The sequence below is a fragment of the Bos indicus x Bos taurus genome, chromosome 15 (genome assembly GCF_003369695.1).
Source record: "Bos indicus x Bos taurus breed Angus x Brahman F1 hybrid chromosome 15, Bos_hybrid_MaternalHap_v2.0, whole genome shotgun sequence".
Lineage (NCBI taxonomy): Eukaryota > Metazoa > Chordata > Mammalia > Artiodactyla > Bovidae > Bos > Bos indicus x Bos taurus.
In genome coordinates this window covers 82,438,021-82,456,621 of record NC_040090.1, presented here as the reverse complement: position 1 = coordinate 82,456,621, position 18,601 = coordinate 82,438,021, and the positions used below count along the sequence as shown (strand labels likewise).

Below are 18,601 nucleotides of genomic sequence, written 5' to 3'. Positions count from 1 at the left end.
GTTATCTGTAGCATTTTTTAATATATGTTATCTGTAGCATTTTTAATATGACACCAAATGAAATGAAGGATATTTATAAATGAGAATTTCTCTTTTTTCCCATAATAGTTAAAAAAAAAACACAAAACTGTGTACTAATCTTCTGTAATTCATTTCCAGAAAACAAATTAAAAGTACTTGAGGCCGAGTACTAATAAGTACTCAGCTTTAAATTTCTGCACTTTTAAGTTTTACTAGTGTCTACCTTAAGTGCTAAAAATTGACTTGTTACTAACACCAAAAATAGACTACAATTTTATTCTTACAATTTGAAGAAACTCCTCCTTTCTAAACTTTCTAAGAACTCCTGAACTGATGATTAAATATGTCCCACAAATTTTACATAGGAAAGTGGTTGTTTACAGATAATATACTTTTCACACATGAAGTTAAATGTTAAATTGAATACATCTGCTCTAAAAAATACTCCAAAGTGGAAGAAACATAATTTGGCATACAGAGAACTCTATCTACTCTGACACAGATTTAGAATTGAGCCGAGTGTCTGATGAGGGCAATGATTGTGTTAAACACTCAAATAAAAAGTCAATGAAGATGTGCCCTGCTTTTCCCATTCTTAGTACTTCGTCCCCTCCTGCCACGCTATTACTGTGGGGGTTCTAAGTTGGCTTCTTTCAAACTAAGCATGATGTGCTTGGTTTCAAAGGATCAGCTCCCAAGTCCAATTGGACCTCTTTTCCCTCCAGATTTCAAACACTGATGAAGTTCTGAAGTTCTTTTGGGGCTGCTTTCTCTCGGAAGACCCTTTTTTTGACAGATCATTAGTTTATACTAACAGCAGTTCCACAAATACTGCACAGCTTTAGAGAAGGTAACCTGTGAACGGGGACTATAAGTATTGAATAATAAAAGTAGAGGAAATTGGTTTTTTCCTTTTTAAATTTTATTTTTAGTTGCACTATGTGGCTTGCAGGATAGTACTTAGTTCCCTGGACAAGGTCTGAACACGGGTCCAGGGCAATGAAAGCAACAAGTCCTAACCACCAGACCTCCAGGAAATTCCCAGAAGACTAGTTCTTTAACTTGACTTCAAATATTAAGGTCAAGTATACACATTCTTACAAAGGCCAGGAGAATTCTGAAGATATGATCTACTTCTAGGTTCCCTAGAGGTACTTGAAGATTCTAGATACCATGAATATCTTTAAAAAGGGTATTCCTCATTTAAAAACCATGTAATAGCCAACAAATCTGTATTAACTAAATTATGATTCACTCTAAGGAATCTTTAGCAGTTTACTTATTGCATGGCAAAGTTAAAAGTATAGAAAGTAGTGTAATACAGATAGTATACAAAAGAAAGTACCATTTTGATAGTAAAGTATACAACTTTACTATGTATACTTATATAGAAGGAAGATTTTTTCCTTTTCTTAAAGTCTCATGTTGCCCATGAATCAAAACAGCAGCAGTTGAAAGAAAGCCATAACTAATGACAATGAAATAGACCAGTCTCACTGTATCCAAAACTATTAACCCAAAAATCCGGTTAAAAAAGATCTTACAGGAAAATAGACTTAGTCTTAACTGAACAAATAAGGAAGAAAGCTTTCAAAGATACTTTGATGCAGGTATACCCTCTGGATTTTGCTCTAAGGACTGTGATTCTTTTGCATTTTCTTTTTTATACAGAAGCTGCCTATTAGTCCATCTCTACATTCTTCTCTACGTTAGTTTCCCTGTTTTGAAGCAGAAGGTTACTGGTTGAATAAGAACAAGAATTTAAGCTTAATGAGCCTCCTACTCAGCAGGGCTAAGTGTGAAGGAGTGAAGAGGTGTGGGTAAGGTGAATGCTGGTTAGCCCTCAGTGCCCTTCCAGTATTCTCAAAGGCAGGACAAAATGACTGTTTTTGTCTTGCAGGGGCCAGCTTGCTCAGGAAATTGTGGCATGTGTAAAGCAAAGCACATAAACAACTCTTCACCCAGGAAGCTGAGTTTAACAACTGCCTCATTAACAAGATCCAGGGAAAGACAGGAAAAGCAGGGGGAGGCCAGAGCTGATTATTATACAGTTCTAGACAGATGAAGTCCTTCAGCTTCCCCCCAAACAATCCCTGTAGTGTGGATTTGACAAAGTGGCACATTTAAGACGGGAACACTGTTGCTATCAATGGGAGTCCGGCGCACCAGTATCTGCAGGCCAAATTCAGTCCCTGGAACTTGCCTTTATCAGTAGACACAAGACAGAGGACAAGGCAGCCACATCCACAGAGAATTAACTAAGAGCAAATGCTACATCCAGTGAATGCAATCAATAGTCTGAACAGTGATCTACATATCAACCACCATAGCTGTCTCCTTTTGGGTTTTTTAAAAATAATTTATACTTTGTACTCTTGTAGTTACTATTTTGATGGAGATGTATTTGCCACATGGCCTCACTGAGATTACATCTTTCTTATATTTCATTAAACAAAAGAAACCCTTTAAAGACCAAATACCCTGATGCCTGATTCTGAATAGCTAACATGTTTTGGGGTAGAATTTTATCATGGATAATTGATTTATTTATTTTGATATTTCACAATTCTTTATTGATCTATACTTTGCCCAGCATTATTTAAGAACTACAGATTCCTCTGTTATAGTTAGAGGATTCCCATGGATAATTTATGTTGGACTTCCCCCTTGCACAATTCTCCAGTTTCACATGGGAAGTATGTTTAAATAAACCTGACTTCAGAATTGCCAAAGTTTACACTCAAATTTGTCTTTACTGGCTAACTTTTTTCTATCTCTTTAAAAACCATCCCTTTTGAACATAACATGAAACCACTCTCTAATTGTTACAGTGTTGTTTACAAGCACAAAATATTGGTTTAACACAACTTTTCAGTACTAGTATTTGTTTCTTATATTTGTCTCAACTCCTCCACCATCCAATACAGACACCCAAAGCACTCTGCAGTTGCCCCTTGGAAACCAATCATATATTATTATATCATTTTCACTCTTAACTAGGCAATAGTACAGGTCTTATTACCTTAATTTTCCAAGGCTTACCAGAAACATCATTTCTCAAGATCAGGTTCTTGGTTAATTCCTTTAGCAAAGATTCTGATTTCCTCTTGAATCTGTGCTTTGTATGAATCTCTCCTAAACAGCACTGAGACCAGAGTAATTTGTCAGTTGTCACTTTTGACCCTGGCTTTATTCTAGCCCCAGTAACCAAAAAGCAGCCTTTATTACTTAAGGAAAATAGGAAACACTGCCTCCTGGACATAAACATGTGGATTTTCTATGTCCAGGACCAAAAGGGTAAAAAGGGCAGGTTTTACCAACATTTCCTTAAGAATTAAAGTGCCACTTTTAACACTTGTGGGCTATTAACCACATGTGTGATGCTTTAGTCATAAGTCATATTTTAGGGGTCTATGTGTTAACAATTTTGCATTGTTATTGGGTCTAATTTTACAGATCTTACTTATGCCACACTCCCTTTGCAACAGGTGAGAGTGTGACTTGAGTAAGCACCATAAAATCAGAGCCCAGTTTTCCCTCCTGCATTTTTAAATAAATGTGATTTGCAAAGTTAGCATCAGTACAACATCAGGATTTTCTAAAAATATAATGATGTCATAATAAATGAAACATTGAAATGGAAAAAAAAAGTGTTTTTCTAGAAGATGTTGATTTCTTCATAGAAACTAGTGGGCAGGCATAATTTTAAAAAATAATGAAAAATGTAGAATTATTACTGACACAATGAGAATGTAGATTTCAGTGACCAAAAAAAGTTGATGAGATATAGAAGCATATGCTACCCATGTTTTAGGCCCACTGGAAGCAGCTAGTGTTCAACCAGTTTGGTTTTTATATGGCCTTAAAAGATATATGTCGATTATGATTAATTATTCTAAAATTAAAAAAAATTACCTGGTTGTTGACCAAAAAATATGAAATGGAGAGAAAGAAAAACAAACAAACATACCATGTTCACACACAAAACAAAATAATTCTCTCAGGGACATCAGGGAAGGTGGAATACTATAACAACACATGTTATATTGTTATACTATTCCACCCACCTTAATGAAGAGCCCTTGGGCGTTGCTACTCCATAGCCTTTTGAATCCAGATTTCCTCCAACTTTCATTGTGTCACATGGCTTTCGCTGCTCAATGTATTCATTCATAGTGGACTCCAGGAGAAAGGCAAATTTGCCCTTGGATTTTCGGACACGAGCTACTCCCTCAGCTGTAGTCCTAGTGAACACTGATGGCTCTGCTGATCGCATGTAGGTCCACATCTTTTCATACACTGCTATTTTTGATCTCTGGAGGAAATTAAAATAAAATTAAATACAGGAAAGAAGGGAACAAGATGTTAATATTGACTGAACTGGAATCAGGATAAAGCCTTTTACATTACCCCCTAATTCCAATTTGTCATAATTAGAAAACTGCCTTTTACCATTAAGAAAATCAATGAAATGAAAGATATTTAAAAGTGATATTTGATGAAAAAGGTACCTCATGTCATAATTACCCTAGTTAACTGCTTAAAGAACAACTTATTGTTTTTATAAAATATATACATCCATAGAGTTGTACTGAATTATAGCAAACAAGGAGGATTGTTATATTGTTTTATTTTTATATTTTTCCATGTCTCCAAGTGTTAGTGAGAACCATTCTAAAAAGATACATACAAAATATGCAGTTCCTATCAAGTCAGTAGTTGAGCACCAAAGGAGGAGGAGAAATCTGCCCTAGTTTGTAAACCAAATATCTATAAAACAAGAATCAAATTTTAGGTCCACCAAAGCATTTTTAGACCTTTTCTAACAAAGTGTCCAAATAGAACATACATTAAACTTAAAGAGAAATGATTCCTGTTTTTCCACTTTCTATTTTGGAAAGTTAGTTTTTCTAATCCCTTGACTTCAGTAAAGAAACTTTATTTTTTTTATTTATTGGCTCGATCTACACTGCTTTTTGTACTTAATTTATTCAATTCCTTTTGTGGTTATCTGCATTTATATTAAATTTTTTTATCCACACATTCTTTTTTTTTAATTTGAAAATATATCCAAGTGAATGCAAATGTCCCTAAGGATGTGTTTAATAAAATAGAAAAGCCTGAATCCTGTTTGGTGTTTGTTAATACAAAGATACACACAGACTTTTATCTGGTTTAGTTATTTTTGTTCAATAGCAAAGTGGGGAAATTTTGCACCTGAATTAAAACTAAAAGCAATGGAGATTTCCACCAAACTTGACTCTATGCATGAGGCCAAATTCTGAGTATCGTGTATACTTATTTAAGCCAACTTTGGTTACCAGAAGATAGAGTCCAACAAGAAGCAGATATTCAATAACTGACAAGGAACCTGAATAGCAAACTTAAGAATACATGTTCTGGGCAAAAGCAAATTACTCAGATGATTGATTAAAAGTGGTGTTCAAAATTTTCGCTTCATAAGATGGGAATTTAGCAATCAATAAACCTATACAATAAACCACACAAGATATTCGCATATGTAAAAAATCGAACTCCAGATATTTTATGTTAATATACATTCAGATAGTGATAAATATCAGATGGGAAATAGATATCCTGAAAAGTTTCAGGAAATAGAAATTATTTATTTCAGGAAATAGGTATCTGAAATGTTTTTACATTATATACTTAAAAATATCTCATGATACAGAGATCCTGATATATTTGTGTATGTGTGTTCAGGTAATGACAGGTTTCTTCTCGCTACAGAAATCCTCATATTAGGAACATTCTATGCCAACTATATTTCAATTGCAAAGATTCTATGTGGTTCCAGGGCAGAAGATTATCTGAATTAATAAGATCCACTAGGGAGGCCATATTGCCTGGCCTCATTCATTTCATCTCTAATAATGAAGTTCTCTTCCAGAGAATGAACTATTCCATTTTATAGTGAGTTCCAATCTCTGAAAATCATAAACTCTCTGGATTACTTAATCTTGTCTTTAAACATCTATTCTGGTTATTTTAATTTAGAGACTTGATGGTAAACATCTATCAGCCATATAGTAATACATATACATATATATATATATATATATATATATATATTTGCTTCACTGTGTATACTAAATTGAAACTAGAAGAAATAAAATCTGAGTATTATTTTGATCAAAATTTCTCTAAAAAAATTTAAGAATACAAGAATCATGCTTGTTACTTGCCAACTTTCTTATTATTCAGTATCTCGTTACAGGAACAAGAAACAAGTAAACAAAACTAACACAGCAAAATGGAAAAAAGAAAGATTTTAGGGCTTGGTAATTATGCAAGTAATTTTACAATATAAATGCAACAGAAAATTAAAGCAAGTGATTTTTGTAAAGGAATAAAATACCTTTGTTATTGATATTTTATTGTAGTCCATTCCCATAATATTAATGTGAGGAAGATTACTGCTGTATTTGTTTAAATCATATTGATTACATATACCATAAATGCAAAAGAAACTAACTCCTTTAAAATCCTGAAGAAAGAGGAATCTTTAGTGTAATTATGCTTAACAGTTCTTATGTATCAGTATAATATAAATTAGGAATGATGAAAGAAACTTTTTATAAAAAATTTATATGGTGTGTCACAATGTTAGTGTTTAAAAATTCTGATTCTGATTTAAAAGGGGCAAGGTTTAGAAAAAATCAAATCCACATGGTGGAGAAGGTCAAGTGGGAGAATTCAAGAAGTAAAGCACTGGAAATAATATTGCTGTGCCTTACCTGTCACTGTATGAGAGTGTTGTTAAGGAACGAGGGCAAGGTAATCGTTATAAATTTGATAAGACAGGCTAAACTCAGGAAATTTCTGCAGACCCAGCAAGTTCATAAATGTAATGATAATAGCATGTTTAATATCTTCATCTTCAATTGTAAAGATCAGGTTTGGGGAGTGAATATGCTCAAGGTAATAAGCAAAGGTAATATATCACCATTTTTTAAAATCATAAAATTAATGTCAGTTTCATCTTTATTATGAAACACAATATATGGGAAGCTATTTAATTTAGAACACTATTTTATTTAAAATAATTCTTGGAGATTTAAAAATGTGCTTTCTTTTTAATTTCTCAAAATTAAGTATTTTGCCATTTTTGCTTTTAATATAAATATAAAAATGTCATACACTGTAGTTGATATTTACATTGTTATCATGTGAATTATTTCCTGCTTTTAGTAGCTTATGCAGCAAGACTAAAGTTCCAGTAAGAGCTCATCAATGCACTATGATCATATTATAACAACTGAGATACTAATCTAATTTCACTGATGACAAACAGGCACAGGATAAAATTGCACTGAAATGAAAATCAGTGTGTTCAAATCAGGTATAATGTAAAAGTGCCTTTACAAAAGCCAGTCATTAAGTGACAAACACAAAATTTATTTAAATGCCTTTGCTGCTGCTGCTGCTAAGTCGCTTCAGTCGTGTTCGACTCTGTGCGACCCCATAGACGGCAGCCCACCAGGCTCCGCCGTCCCTGGGATTCTCCAGGCAAGAACACTGGAGTGGGTTGCCATTTCCTTCTCCAACTCATGAGCGTGAAAAGAGAAAGTGAAGTCTTTCAGTCGTGTCCGACTCTTCGCGACCCCATGGACTGCAGCCTACCAGGCTCCTCCGTTCATGGGGTTTTCCAGGCAAGAGTACTGGAGTGGGGTGCCATTGCCTTCTCCTTAAATGCCTCTATGTGTATGCTTAACAAGGTGCACATAACAAGAGACTTATCAAGTTTCTTAATGGGGCAAAACCAAGGCAATAGTTGAATTCAGATGTTATTTTCCCCTTGGCTTAAATCTTTTCCTAGAACAACGGCAACATTTTTTGAAGTCCTGAGTATAGATAACTGCCTGAGGCAATTTAGTGAAGCTGACAGATGTACCATTACTGTGTTCCTGTAAGAAAACATTTTGATAGGGACGAAAATACCTTTCATGGTCTATTTCTTCAGTCTATCAGACAAATAGTTTATTTAAACCAGGTCATCATGTATGAGAGAGGAGGAAGAACACAGGGTAGGAAATGAATGAGGTTTTTATCAGAGAAATGAAATTTATGAATTCCTGGAAGTGTGCTTCCAGGGAAAATGATTTTCTTGTCCCATTTGGGTTCAACTTTTCTACAGCATAAATACCTATACTTATGAAACTCTTTCAATTTTAAAATTGGAATTGGGTAGGACAGAAAGGAGATAGGGCATGGTGACTGAACAACTTATATGGAAGACTCTGTGTCTAGGAAGCAGTTTTCTTTATTCCTATATTTTTAATCAATATATTCTCTTATCTACCTCATTAGTTTTTTAAATTTGAGAAGTTTTTAAAAATTTTATAAAGATTAGAAATAATATTTTCAATATACTTGATGACAAAGAGATTTACAGAGAGTCAGCTTTGAAATATTTTCAGGAAATCACTCTGATGTTTCTTTTCTCCTTTTTCACTCAAAGCAGAATGATGAACTTAAAAACATTTGCTTTATTTACATGAAAACCAGCCATCATTTTTTAGTAAAATGCAATGAATAGAACAAATGTGTATACTATTTATACTGATTTTTAGACAAATCAGTACATTTTACCTACTTTCTTTTGTGTGAAACTTTAATGACAACCCACTCCACGATTCTTGCCTGGAAAACCCCATGGACAGAGGAGCCTAGAAGGCTATAGTCCTTGGGCTTGTAGAGTTGGACACCACTGAGTGACTAACACTTTCATCTTTTAGATTTCTAGCAAGGTTTTGAAGTTATGCTCAAATGTATTAGAGCAGTATGCTATTATATTAAGCTTTAGAGACTGGGATGCACTTAGTAAGTTAAAAAAGTTTGGCTAATTAAGTTTATTCATAGCGTATGGTTAATAAAATATATTGTCATGACTATTATTTATAGTTTTAGAAAAATCTACAAATACTTTATAATTAACTTAAAATTTTTATCTCTTTGTAATGTTCCAAATTGTTGACAAATATGTTCACTGTCTGTTTTTTTCTTTTTTAAAAACACAATGTGCAGGGATGGGTTGGACAGTTTTAGAATAATTTGCTGTGTTACATCAGTGATTTAGTTTTACATCAGTGATTTAGTGTTACATCAGCATTTATAGTATATAAGAATACTATAATTGAATTTTTTTAAAAAAGAGAAATATCTTATCAAAATTCAAGTGCATGAAACTTAAGCCTGGCTTAAGGAGTAACTTGCAACCTGAATGAGAAAACAATAAATGTATACGTTTAAAATGAAAGTATAATTTCCCAAGTACTATATATGAGTGAATTTGCTTTAAAGGGCTATCATTAATTTTACATAATAGTTTAGGAAAATAGTGAAATATATCTTGTCCTCTAAATTGTTAAATATCTAGTCTCTAAGCATTTGATGTTTAATACTAATATAAGATGCAATTATTACCTAGCTAAATATCTGTGAATATGTTACCCTTACTACTTTTTAGTTTTTTGGTTCTGAAGTCACAAAATGAACCTTTATCTCTGATCAGATATTATGAAATTTATATTTCTGGATTTAAGTAAAACAAGAGTAAAAGAGATTCTCTGATCAAAAAATTCATCCTTAGAGTGGCACTAGGGGCTGAAAACCAAAAACCTCCAAAATACTTGCCATCCTGATGGCAAGCCAAAGGAATCATATCCATATGTGAAATGCAATTATATCAGTTTGAGCAATTTTATCTGCAAAAGCAGAGAAGTCAGCTCAAATGAAATACCACACAATGTTTTACAAGGGTGCTAGAACTTAGTAATTATTGTTCTCTTTATCTATGAGAAAGCAAATATATTGCTTTGAAATCCATTGTTACAGAATACATTATGGAACAATAAACCTCATATAAGTATTATAACATGCTATTAAGGCTTTGATACTCAAATGCAGTAAGGTTATTGTATTTTTTTTTATGCCCTGTTTTCATTTTTATGCTCTAAGTCCTAAAGCATAGACAAATCCAAATCTTATCAGATAAAGTATCATCATGGCATTATCTGGAATCTTTGGGATGAATTATTAAATAAAGTTTCTTTAACTTTTTTGCTGTTACTTTTCCTTAGTGAGGGTCCCTCTTGCAATGTGAATAAATCAATAGGCTTTTGCAACTTAAAGTGACTAAAATCCAAGTAGAAATATACAGCATAGCTATGTTTAAATATAGCAGTTACCATTGTGTTTGCAAAGCCTATAATAGCTAGAGCCCATAGTATAATTGTTTGCAGAACTGCTTAAATTTCAAAGTTATGAACATTTCCTTTTTTGTTTTCCCCTCAACTTACTCTGAAGAATTCTTTTGTTGACCCTGAATCCAGTGTTCCATAGGCAATTTCTGTTTGTTTGGCCAAATCTTCTGCACTTTCTATGGGGGAGACCATTCTCTCAACCGTCAGGAAAGCAGCGAGGTTAGCAGTATAAGATGATATAATGATGAGTGTAAAGAACCACCAAACACCTCCAACAATTCGTCCTGAGAGGGATCTAAACATGGATAAGATAATGTACATTTTCCTTTCTATAATCAACATAAAGAAAAGAAATACCATTGTGTATGTTTAAAAATAATTGCAAGTGTCATTTTATGTTCTGAATAGTCTACTCAAGAATGATTCCAGTATTTCTGTATCATTTGATATCTTTCATGCTATATTGAATGTATAAATACCATTTAAAAAATACTTTTCCTTTTAATTGTTTACTTGGCAGAAATGTAGAACCGAATGCCATTCCTTCAGATCCAGAGGAGGAACACTTGCTTAAATTCATTGACCCCCCTCTTACACTTCAGTGTCTCTGAAATTAGGATGCAGCCTATGTTTGATGAGATAAAACACAGTATCACAGTTTGATTGGCAGCACTATTATAAAATAGCAATACATCTTAACAACGGGTAAGCTCTTAGATTTGATACAAGATGCTAGATGCTTTTGTGAGAGAACTTGTTTTTACCTTCAGTCAGAGGTATGCAAGGATAGATGGGACATATGCCAAGGCAGGGCTTGACCAGAAAAATACCTAGGATTGGTCTCCAAGGAACCATAGTTGAGAACATTTTGTTTGTTTGTTGGATAAGAATATTCTATTTCTTATCTGAGTGGAGGATGAGATATGTCTTAAAGTGCTTTCCACACGGGTATAAAAGTGTTCTCTTTGCCACTGCTTGCATGAGACCAAAGAATGTGACTTTTCAATGTGCAGTATGACAGCACTGAAAACTGATGCTAGAGCTCAAGAGATGTTTTTTCTCACCCTTTCTCTGACTATCAAGGATGTGTGAGTGAGCAGAGGAAAAGTGAGAATGAAATGAATAAAAAATTCAGAGCATAGTCATAATTAATTTCACCCAATAAGACCATCGGACTACCTAAAATTCCTGTGACAACTATTTTAAAATATTTTCTTAGTATTTTTCATGGCATTTCTAGCTTAAAATGCTCTCTTCTTAATGTTACTATATAAGTGGCACCTATTGGTTTTAACTTAGCATTTACTTAATCCTGATTTTTAAAACCATAAAATTATTACTTGATTTGTTTTGATTTCTTTTCATTAATTGAAAATTATTTATTCAAATTCCTATACTGGAATTTATGCACATTTATAGTGTTCCAGTAGTCATGTATGGATGTGAGAGTTGGACTGTGAAGAAAGCTGAGCGCCGAAGAACTGATGCTTTTGAACTGTAGTGTTGGAGAAGACTCTTGAGAGTCCCTTGGACTGCAAGAAGATCCAACCAGTCCATTCTGAAGAAGATCAGCCCTGGGATTTCTTTGGAAGGAATGATGCTAAAACTGAAATTCCAGTACTTTGGCCACCTCATGCAAAGAGTTGACTCATTGGAAAAGACTCTGATGCTGGGAGGGATTGGGGGCAGGAGGAGAAGGGGATGACAGAAGATGAGATGACTTGATGGCATCACTGACTTGATGGACGTGAGTCTGAGTGAACTCCATGAGTTGGTGATGGACAGGGAGGCCTGGCGTGCTGCGATTCACGGGGTCGCAAAGAGTCGGACACGACTGAGCGACTGAACTGAACTGAACTGGGTCATCAGGAATACAAAGTGCATTGTTGCTAAAATGTCTCTTTTTAAGAAAGATTTCTTAAAATGATACACATATATGTGATGCCAATATGTCACTATTTAAATTTAATTCTTAGCTTCTCTTGCCTTCACCTACTTTTCTCAGAGAAATTTGATATTTTTCTTGTAGCAGTAGGTTGGCTGCATTTTTGGCAAACTTAACTAAACTATGTCTTAACTGACATGAGATGTGATTCCACAGATAAAACATATATAGTATTTACATTTCTGACTCTGTATACTGCTTAGCTTGTTTATGATTGTTTAGAAAATAGTATATCTGGAACTACTATATTCACTTAGGTCTTAGGTAATTTCATGGCAGATATTTCCATTAAGCTACACAGGATTTAAGTTGAATTCAAAACTAATCCTGAAAAATGAACAATAATGACAAAACATTTGATTTTATAAAGGAAATAACATGAAAATAAATTTCTTTTCTTAAGAATTTAGGTTTAGTTTCCACCTGTCAAGTCACCATAGGATATATTAATACTAAATGATTTTTGATGGGTTCTGATGGGTTCCATATGTTCCTTTTCCAGTGGGAAATTAACCTTTATGATGCATCCATACTTTGTGCTAATCTGGAAAAATTGGTTATGAGTATATTTAGATTAATTTGGGGGGTACAAAGTCTTTCTCTGTTTTAGGTAATGCTCTGCCTCTAGAATAAGAACATATAGAGAGAAGTTATGCACAATATTTAGAATTACTAGGGAGTTGGTGAAGAACTTAAGGGCTTTGAAACTAACCTGGGTGAAATGTCACATCCTTGCTGCATAAAAGCACCCAGGGAAAACCAGAGGCTGTTAAAGATGCCAAACTCATTGGGAGGCTGGTCACTGGGTCCTTCCTTCCCATCTTCCGGCTCTTCTGTGTGCCACTCGTATGGACTAAACCTACTAACCAGGAACAAGACCACGCTGACACCGATGTAGGCAAAGACTATGCACATCCAAATCTCATAGGCCAGAGGATCCAAGAAGGAAAACACTCCTGGTTTAGATTTCTGAGGCTTTTTGATCATAATAGATATGCCCAAACTCATGAAGGGCTTAGAGAAGTCAATGACCTCCTCTCGGACCAAAGTGATTGTCAGAGGGGCAATAGCAATCTCTGCTTTCTATAAAAGAAAAGACACATGAAAAAAATGTAGGTTAATAGATTCCATGAGCCATTTAGTACCAGATTGATTCACTCAAATTTTAACTTGTTAGTATTTATTCTACATTTTTGGGGAATACCTACAATAAATAAGGCCAGTGACAAAGATGAACAGTAGATTTTTTTTCATAAGATATTATGTCACTTTAATTGCAAATATATTTTTATTTGTGCTAGTAATTAGATAAGAGGGAGAGAAAAAGAGAAAGAGTAGGCATAGCAAAAATAGCTTAAACTCAAATAACTGTATTAGTCTTTAAGGGTCTGACATAGTACAGAGGAGGACACTTGAAAGTTTTCCCATATGGCTGAATTTATGAATTTCTTAGCTAGAATTGCTGATATTTTGCAGTCTTTTCTATTTTATTTGGAATGTTGTCACTAAGTCATTACTTGGCCATTCCTTAAAATTATGAATTGCAAATTTCAAATAGCCTTTTCTTTTTTATTCCTTTCCAGTTACGAGAAAACCTAGCATGAAGCTTGTGTTTGTAAAATAGAATAAACCTGTTGTTTGACAACATTTTTCAACTCAGAATACAAACAAAAATCTGGAAATTGGCATTTATTTCTTCCTATTTACATACTTTGACTTCTGCTTTCAATTTCTAAAACAGATTTTGGAAATGGTACATTCAATTCTTATAAATTTTATTAATAAGATACCAGCTTCCATTTTTATGTTGTGATTCTGAGTAACTTTTCTGAACCAGTTTCCATATCTCCAAAATTAAGATATTTTCTTAATGTTTACTTAATTACATTATTGTGATTATTAAACAAATCTGAATAAAACAATAAAACATTAACTGAAAAGTTACTGAGAGATTTTATGTCTATGTGGATTTAACTGTTTTGAATGGCTTCTCACTTAACCACCGTAAACAGATAAACAATGTTATGCTTATCATTGTTTTACAGATGGTTGAGACTGAGACTCAAATTAGTTTTACACATCATAGCAGCTCTGCAATTTGAGATTGTATTTCTGTTAAATCATGCCATCACTAAAATCAAATGAAATGAAGTATGGTGAAAAAACTGTAAATTGTTACATGATCTACAAATGAGAAAAGTTTTTTTGATTATTTATTTTAGAAGGAAAATATTTGGTACTAAAATGGAATCTGAAACACAGACATATATGTTCTTATGCCACTTTTATATTCACTCTATATATTTTTAGGCCCCTGGGTTGATATGATGGCCAGCAGCTTGGTACAAAGGCAACTGGAGGGTTAGAATGGGAAATGTACTCTTGCTGTCATGCTTTCCACAGAGTGTCTGAAAAGTAACTGCATATGTTTTCAAGTGGGAATAAATTTAGTTCACATCAAAAATGCCTATATATCATACAAAAGTCAGAATCATTTTTGAGAGGTTATTACTTCCCCATTATTATTACTATTTGTTTAATTTTCATTATACAGTGATATATGAAGTAGATATAGGATATAAAAACAGAAACAGAAAATTAAGAAAAGTTATCTTCATTTCCTTCATTACTCTTATTTTTTAAATATGCCCTATCAGAAATTATTTTATGAATATTATTTTTCTTATTTTAAAATTGGATAATATAGAACATGATATTTTATAATTCCTTTTCTCAAGAGAATATGATGAGGTATTTCAACATTATTTCAACATATATAGTAAAAATAAGTCTTAATGATTGCAAATATTTTATCATGTTAAAGTATCAAAATTTACTCATTCAATTTATTTTGGGGGGATATCTGTATTATTCCCAGTTTAACACAATTTATAACAATGGTGATATAAACAACTTTGAAGACAAATCCTTACATATATCTTTGTTATTTAATGCTTATTACATATTTTGCCCAATTTTTCTCCCTAAAGATCATGCAAATTTGTATTGTTATCAGCACTGTGTGAAAGCACCTTCAGCTTTGAACGCTGGATATTCCCTGTGTATTTCCAGGGGATTTTTTCATTTATTCTCATTTATCTTCACCAATTTGTTGATCTCATTGTACTGACTTGAATTTTTTAAATTTTTGTAAAACTGACAATTTTACTCCTTTTATATATTACTTGTCACAGTCTTCCCCACTTCCATAGGAGCTATTCTTTTTTTGCTCATTAATTTATGTGTTTTAAATATGTTAAAATATTATTTTCCATATATAAATTTTAAATATTCTTCCTAGTCATCGTTTTGTTTACATTACGTGGTTTGTGATATTTTATTTTAGTATACATGATTTAAAATTTTGTTGTAGCCATATAAAATTATACTTTTGTATTTTCAGCCTTTGGTTTCATGCTTAGAAAAATCCTTCTCATAGTGTATGATCAACCTCAGTATATACTTTATTCTAGTACCTATAATCCCCCTATAATTTATCTAGCATATTAACATAACAATGTATTACAAAATTGTCCTGCTTTACCAGTAGGGATAAATGGATAATGCTTCCTTTCTCTGATGTGAAATACCACCTTTCGAATACTACACTGTTCTGTGTAGTATCTTCTGAAATTTTTTGCATATACAAGTGGCCATTAATGAGACTAAACACATTAAAGATAGAGGAGCATGAATAGAAATAAAAGAGTCTCCAGCACATAAAACTAGGTGCAATGGAAAGCAAACATTAGATAACAGTGGTTGATGGCAATGCTCAATAAGGACACACTTGAAATTCTGAAAGAGGCCAAGGAACAGAAGATATATTTGAGTTTTCTCTGCTAACTTTGGAGATGTTGCATTTGCCTTGTTCCATTAGCTCTCAGTGATTCCCAAAATTGAGAAAAATGTCCTTTGTAAGAGCTTGATAATATTTGGATTCTCAATGACTTCTGGAGTGAGGCTGATGAACCAGCATTCTTGTGGTATGACTTCCCTGGTGGCTCAGACGGTAAAGCATCTGCCTACAATGTGGGAGACCCGGGTTCGATCCCTGGGTTGGGAAGATGCCCTGGAGAAGGAAATGGCAACCCACTCCAGTTCTCTTGCCTGGAAAATCCCATGGATGGAGGGGCCTAGTAGGCTACAGTCCATGGGGTCGCAAAGAGTTGGACACGACTGAGCGACTTCACTTTCACAAGTAATTCTAGTGTTGGCAGGACATGGAATTTGCTCTGAGAAAAATCTCTTTGGTTAAAATATGCATACAGAAGTACAGTAGGGAACAGGAAAAGGCCCTGGAGCAGTATACCACAGAAGATCCTATGAGGAATTTGTTGCAGTGTGCAGTAGTGACAGGCAGAAAGAACCTGAAAGTGTAAGGGAGGTTTTGAGCTTTGGGGTAACCACTTGGTGGTGTGCTGAGATCACATCTAAGTGTCTGGCAGATAATCTATTCCTAACAATTACAGTAACAAGGTTTGCAAAGGATAAAGTAAAAAAAAAAATAAATAAATAAACGGACTCAAAGTTAATCATCTTGCTGGCTTTGTTGAGTAGAAAAATATATACAGAGTTTTACTTAAGGCTTGTAAACTGAGAATTCATGTGTGCATTAGCAGTAAGAAAGGAAAAATAAAGTAGTTGAGAGGCAAGTAAAGGCTTTGCAGACACCAGAATGGAATATATCAAATCTGTGGAAAGTATATGAGACATGAACAAAGATTCTTTTCGGGAAAAAATTGGACAACTCAAGTGGTAAAGATCAGATTATTTAAATCCTTGCAAACTGGCTGAGGAATCAATAAAGAGTAATAACCATTATGTTATCTTCTCTCTCTGAGAACAGCCTGACTTTGTGACTTTCTGTGCCATGTGACACATGTACTAGTGGCACAATTTTGTTGTTTGTAATTATACTACTCCCTTCATATCACTTGTTTTCACTATTTAAACAATATTCTCCCAATAAAACATCATCAAGAACACTTGCAAAGGAGTGAGCCTGGGTTACCAACTTGGTAAGGACTCCAGAGGAGAGATATGTAACAATTGTAGAAAATAACTGATTAGTTATCTGGTCTGAAATTAACTGACAATTCAAGAATGCGTTTTTGAGATGAGATACTCAGTAGTGTTTTCTGAAGGTAAATGAATTAGTGTAGTTCTAGGCACTAGGTTAGTGTTCACATTTAAAATCTTAAAATTTAATACATTACCAACAAACACATGCTTTAAGAACTCTTTTTCTTTGAGAATTAAAGCTCAGTATCAAACCGTTGATGAGCCCGGTGGTAAAATACTTTTTGATTTTTTAAGACTGAAAATTTTGTTTTCCTCATTTAGGGCACCTAACTAGTCAGCAGTTCTTTCAAATGACTATAAAGCTAATGAATTGCTTTTTAATGCCAAATAATTTCCTCTTACTGCTATAGCTGTTCTGTGCAGAGAATGTTCATTTTTTTCATGGTCTGAAAGCAGGATGTAGAAATGCAAAAGTATTGAACTGCAGTTCTGGCTCAAAAGTAAGCCCCTCTAGATACTTCAGTTATGTTCTAACTGGAGTGGGTTGCCTTGCCCTTCTCCAGGGGATCTTCCCGACCCAGGGATCATACCCAAGCTTCCCGCATTGTGGGCAGATTCTTTATCACTTGAGCTGCCTGGGAAGCCCAATGTTCTAACTTGTTCTACTTTTATTCTTTCCTGGGGAAGGATTACTTTTGTGTAATTCTTAAGTTTTAAAGGGAGTCTTGGATAATTAATCAGAGAGAATGTGTTTTGAACATGAAATTTGTGAAATGTAAATTGGCTTATAGGGAATTTCAGAATACATTTCAAGTGTATATGACTTTTATTGGTTACTTGATGAATAGAACTCACTGTGGGCTCTAGGTTTGATTTTTGGGACTTTGGAAATATATCATCACTGGCAATTGATAAATACTGGCTTGATTTTAACACTGCAATGTTAGCTGAAGAGACCAATCTTGTTCTAGTTCAGGCAGGAATGTCTACACTGAATTTGCCCTTGGCTTTTAATATGTATGACTTCCCTGGAGGCTCAGATGGTAAAATGTCTGCCTACAGTGTGGGAGACCCAGGTTCAATCCCTGGGTTGGGAAGATCCTCTGGAGAAGGAAATGGCAACCCACTCCTGTACTTTTGCCTGGAAAATCCCATGGACGCAAAGTGTGGTAGGCTACAGTTCATGGGGTCACAAAGAGTTGGACATGACTAAGTGACTTCACTTTCACTTTGAATATGTACACTAAAAATCTGGTGAACGCAAAGGGAAGGGCCTGACATGCTTTCATGTGAGGCCCACTATGGAATAAATTATCGCTTTTGTGTTTACTATGTTGGAAAAAATGATGTCATTGCATGTAAGTTTAAATTTATTGTGTTCAGC

General features: G+C 34.0%; 1 protein-coding gene across 10 annotated transcripts in view; it reads right to left on the bottom strand.

The window, feature by feature from the left end:
* GRIA4 (glutamate ionotropic receptor AMPA type subunit 4) overlaps positions 1-18,601 on the bottom strand; it is a 678,364-nt gene that overhangs the window by 47,392 nt on the left and 612,371 nt on the right. For all 10 annotated transcript variants that reach the window (XM_027563975.1, XM_027563976.1, XM_027563974.1 and 7 more), the window contains 3 exons: positions 12,905-13,275; positions 10,344-10,542; positions 4,089-4,336 (listed from right to left, as the gene is read on the bottom strand). In XM_027563975.1, the coding sequence (XP_027419776.1) occupies positions 4,089-4,336; positions 10,344-10,542; positions 12,905-13,275 (818 nt within the window). The remainder of the gene's footprint in view (positions 1-4,088; positions 4,337-10,343; positions 10,543-12,904; positions 13,276-18,601) is intronic.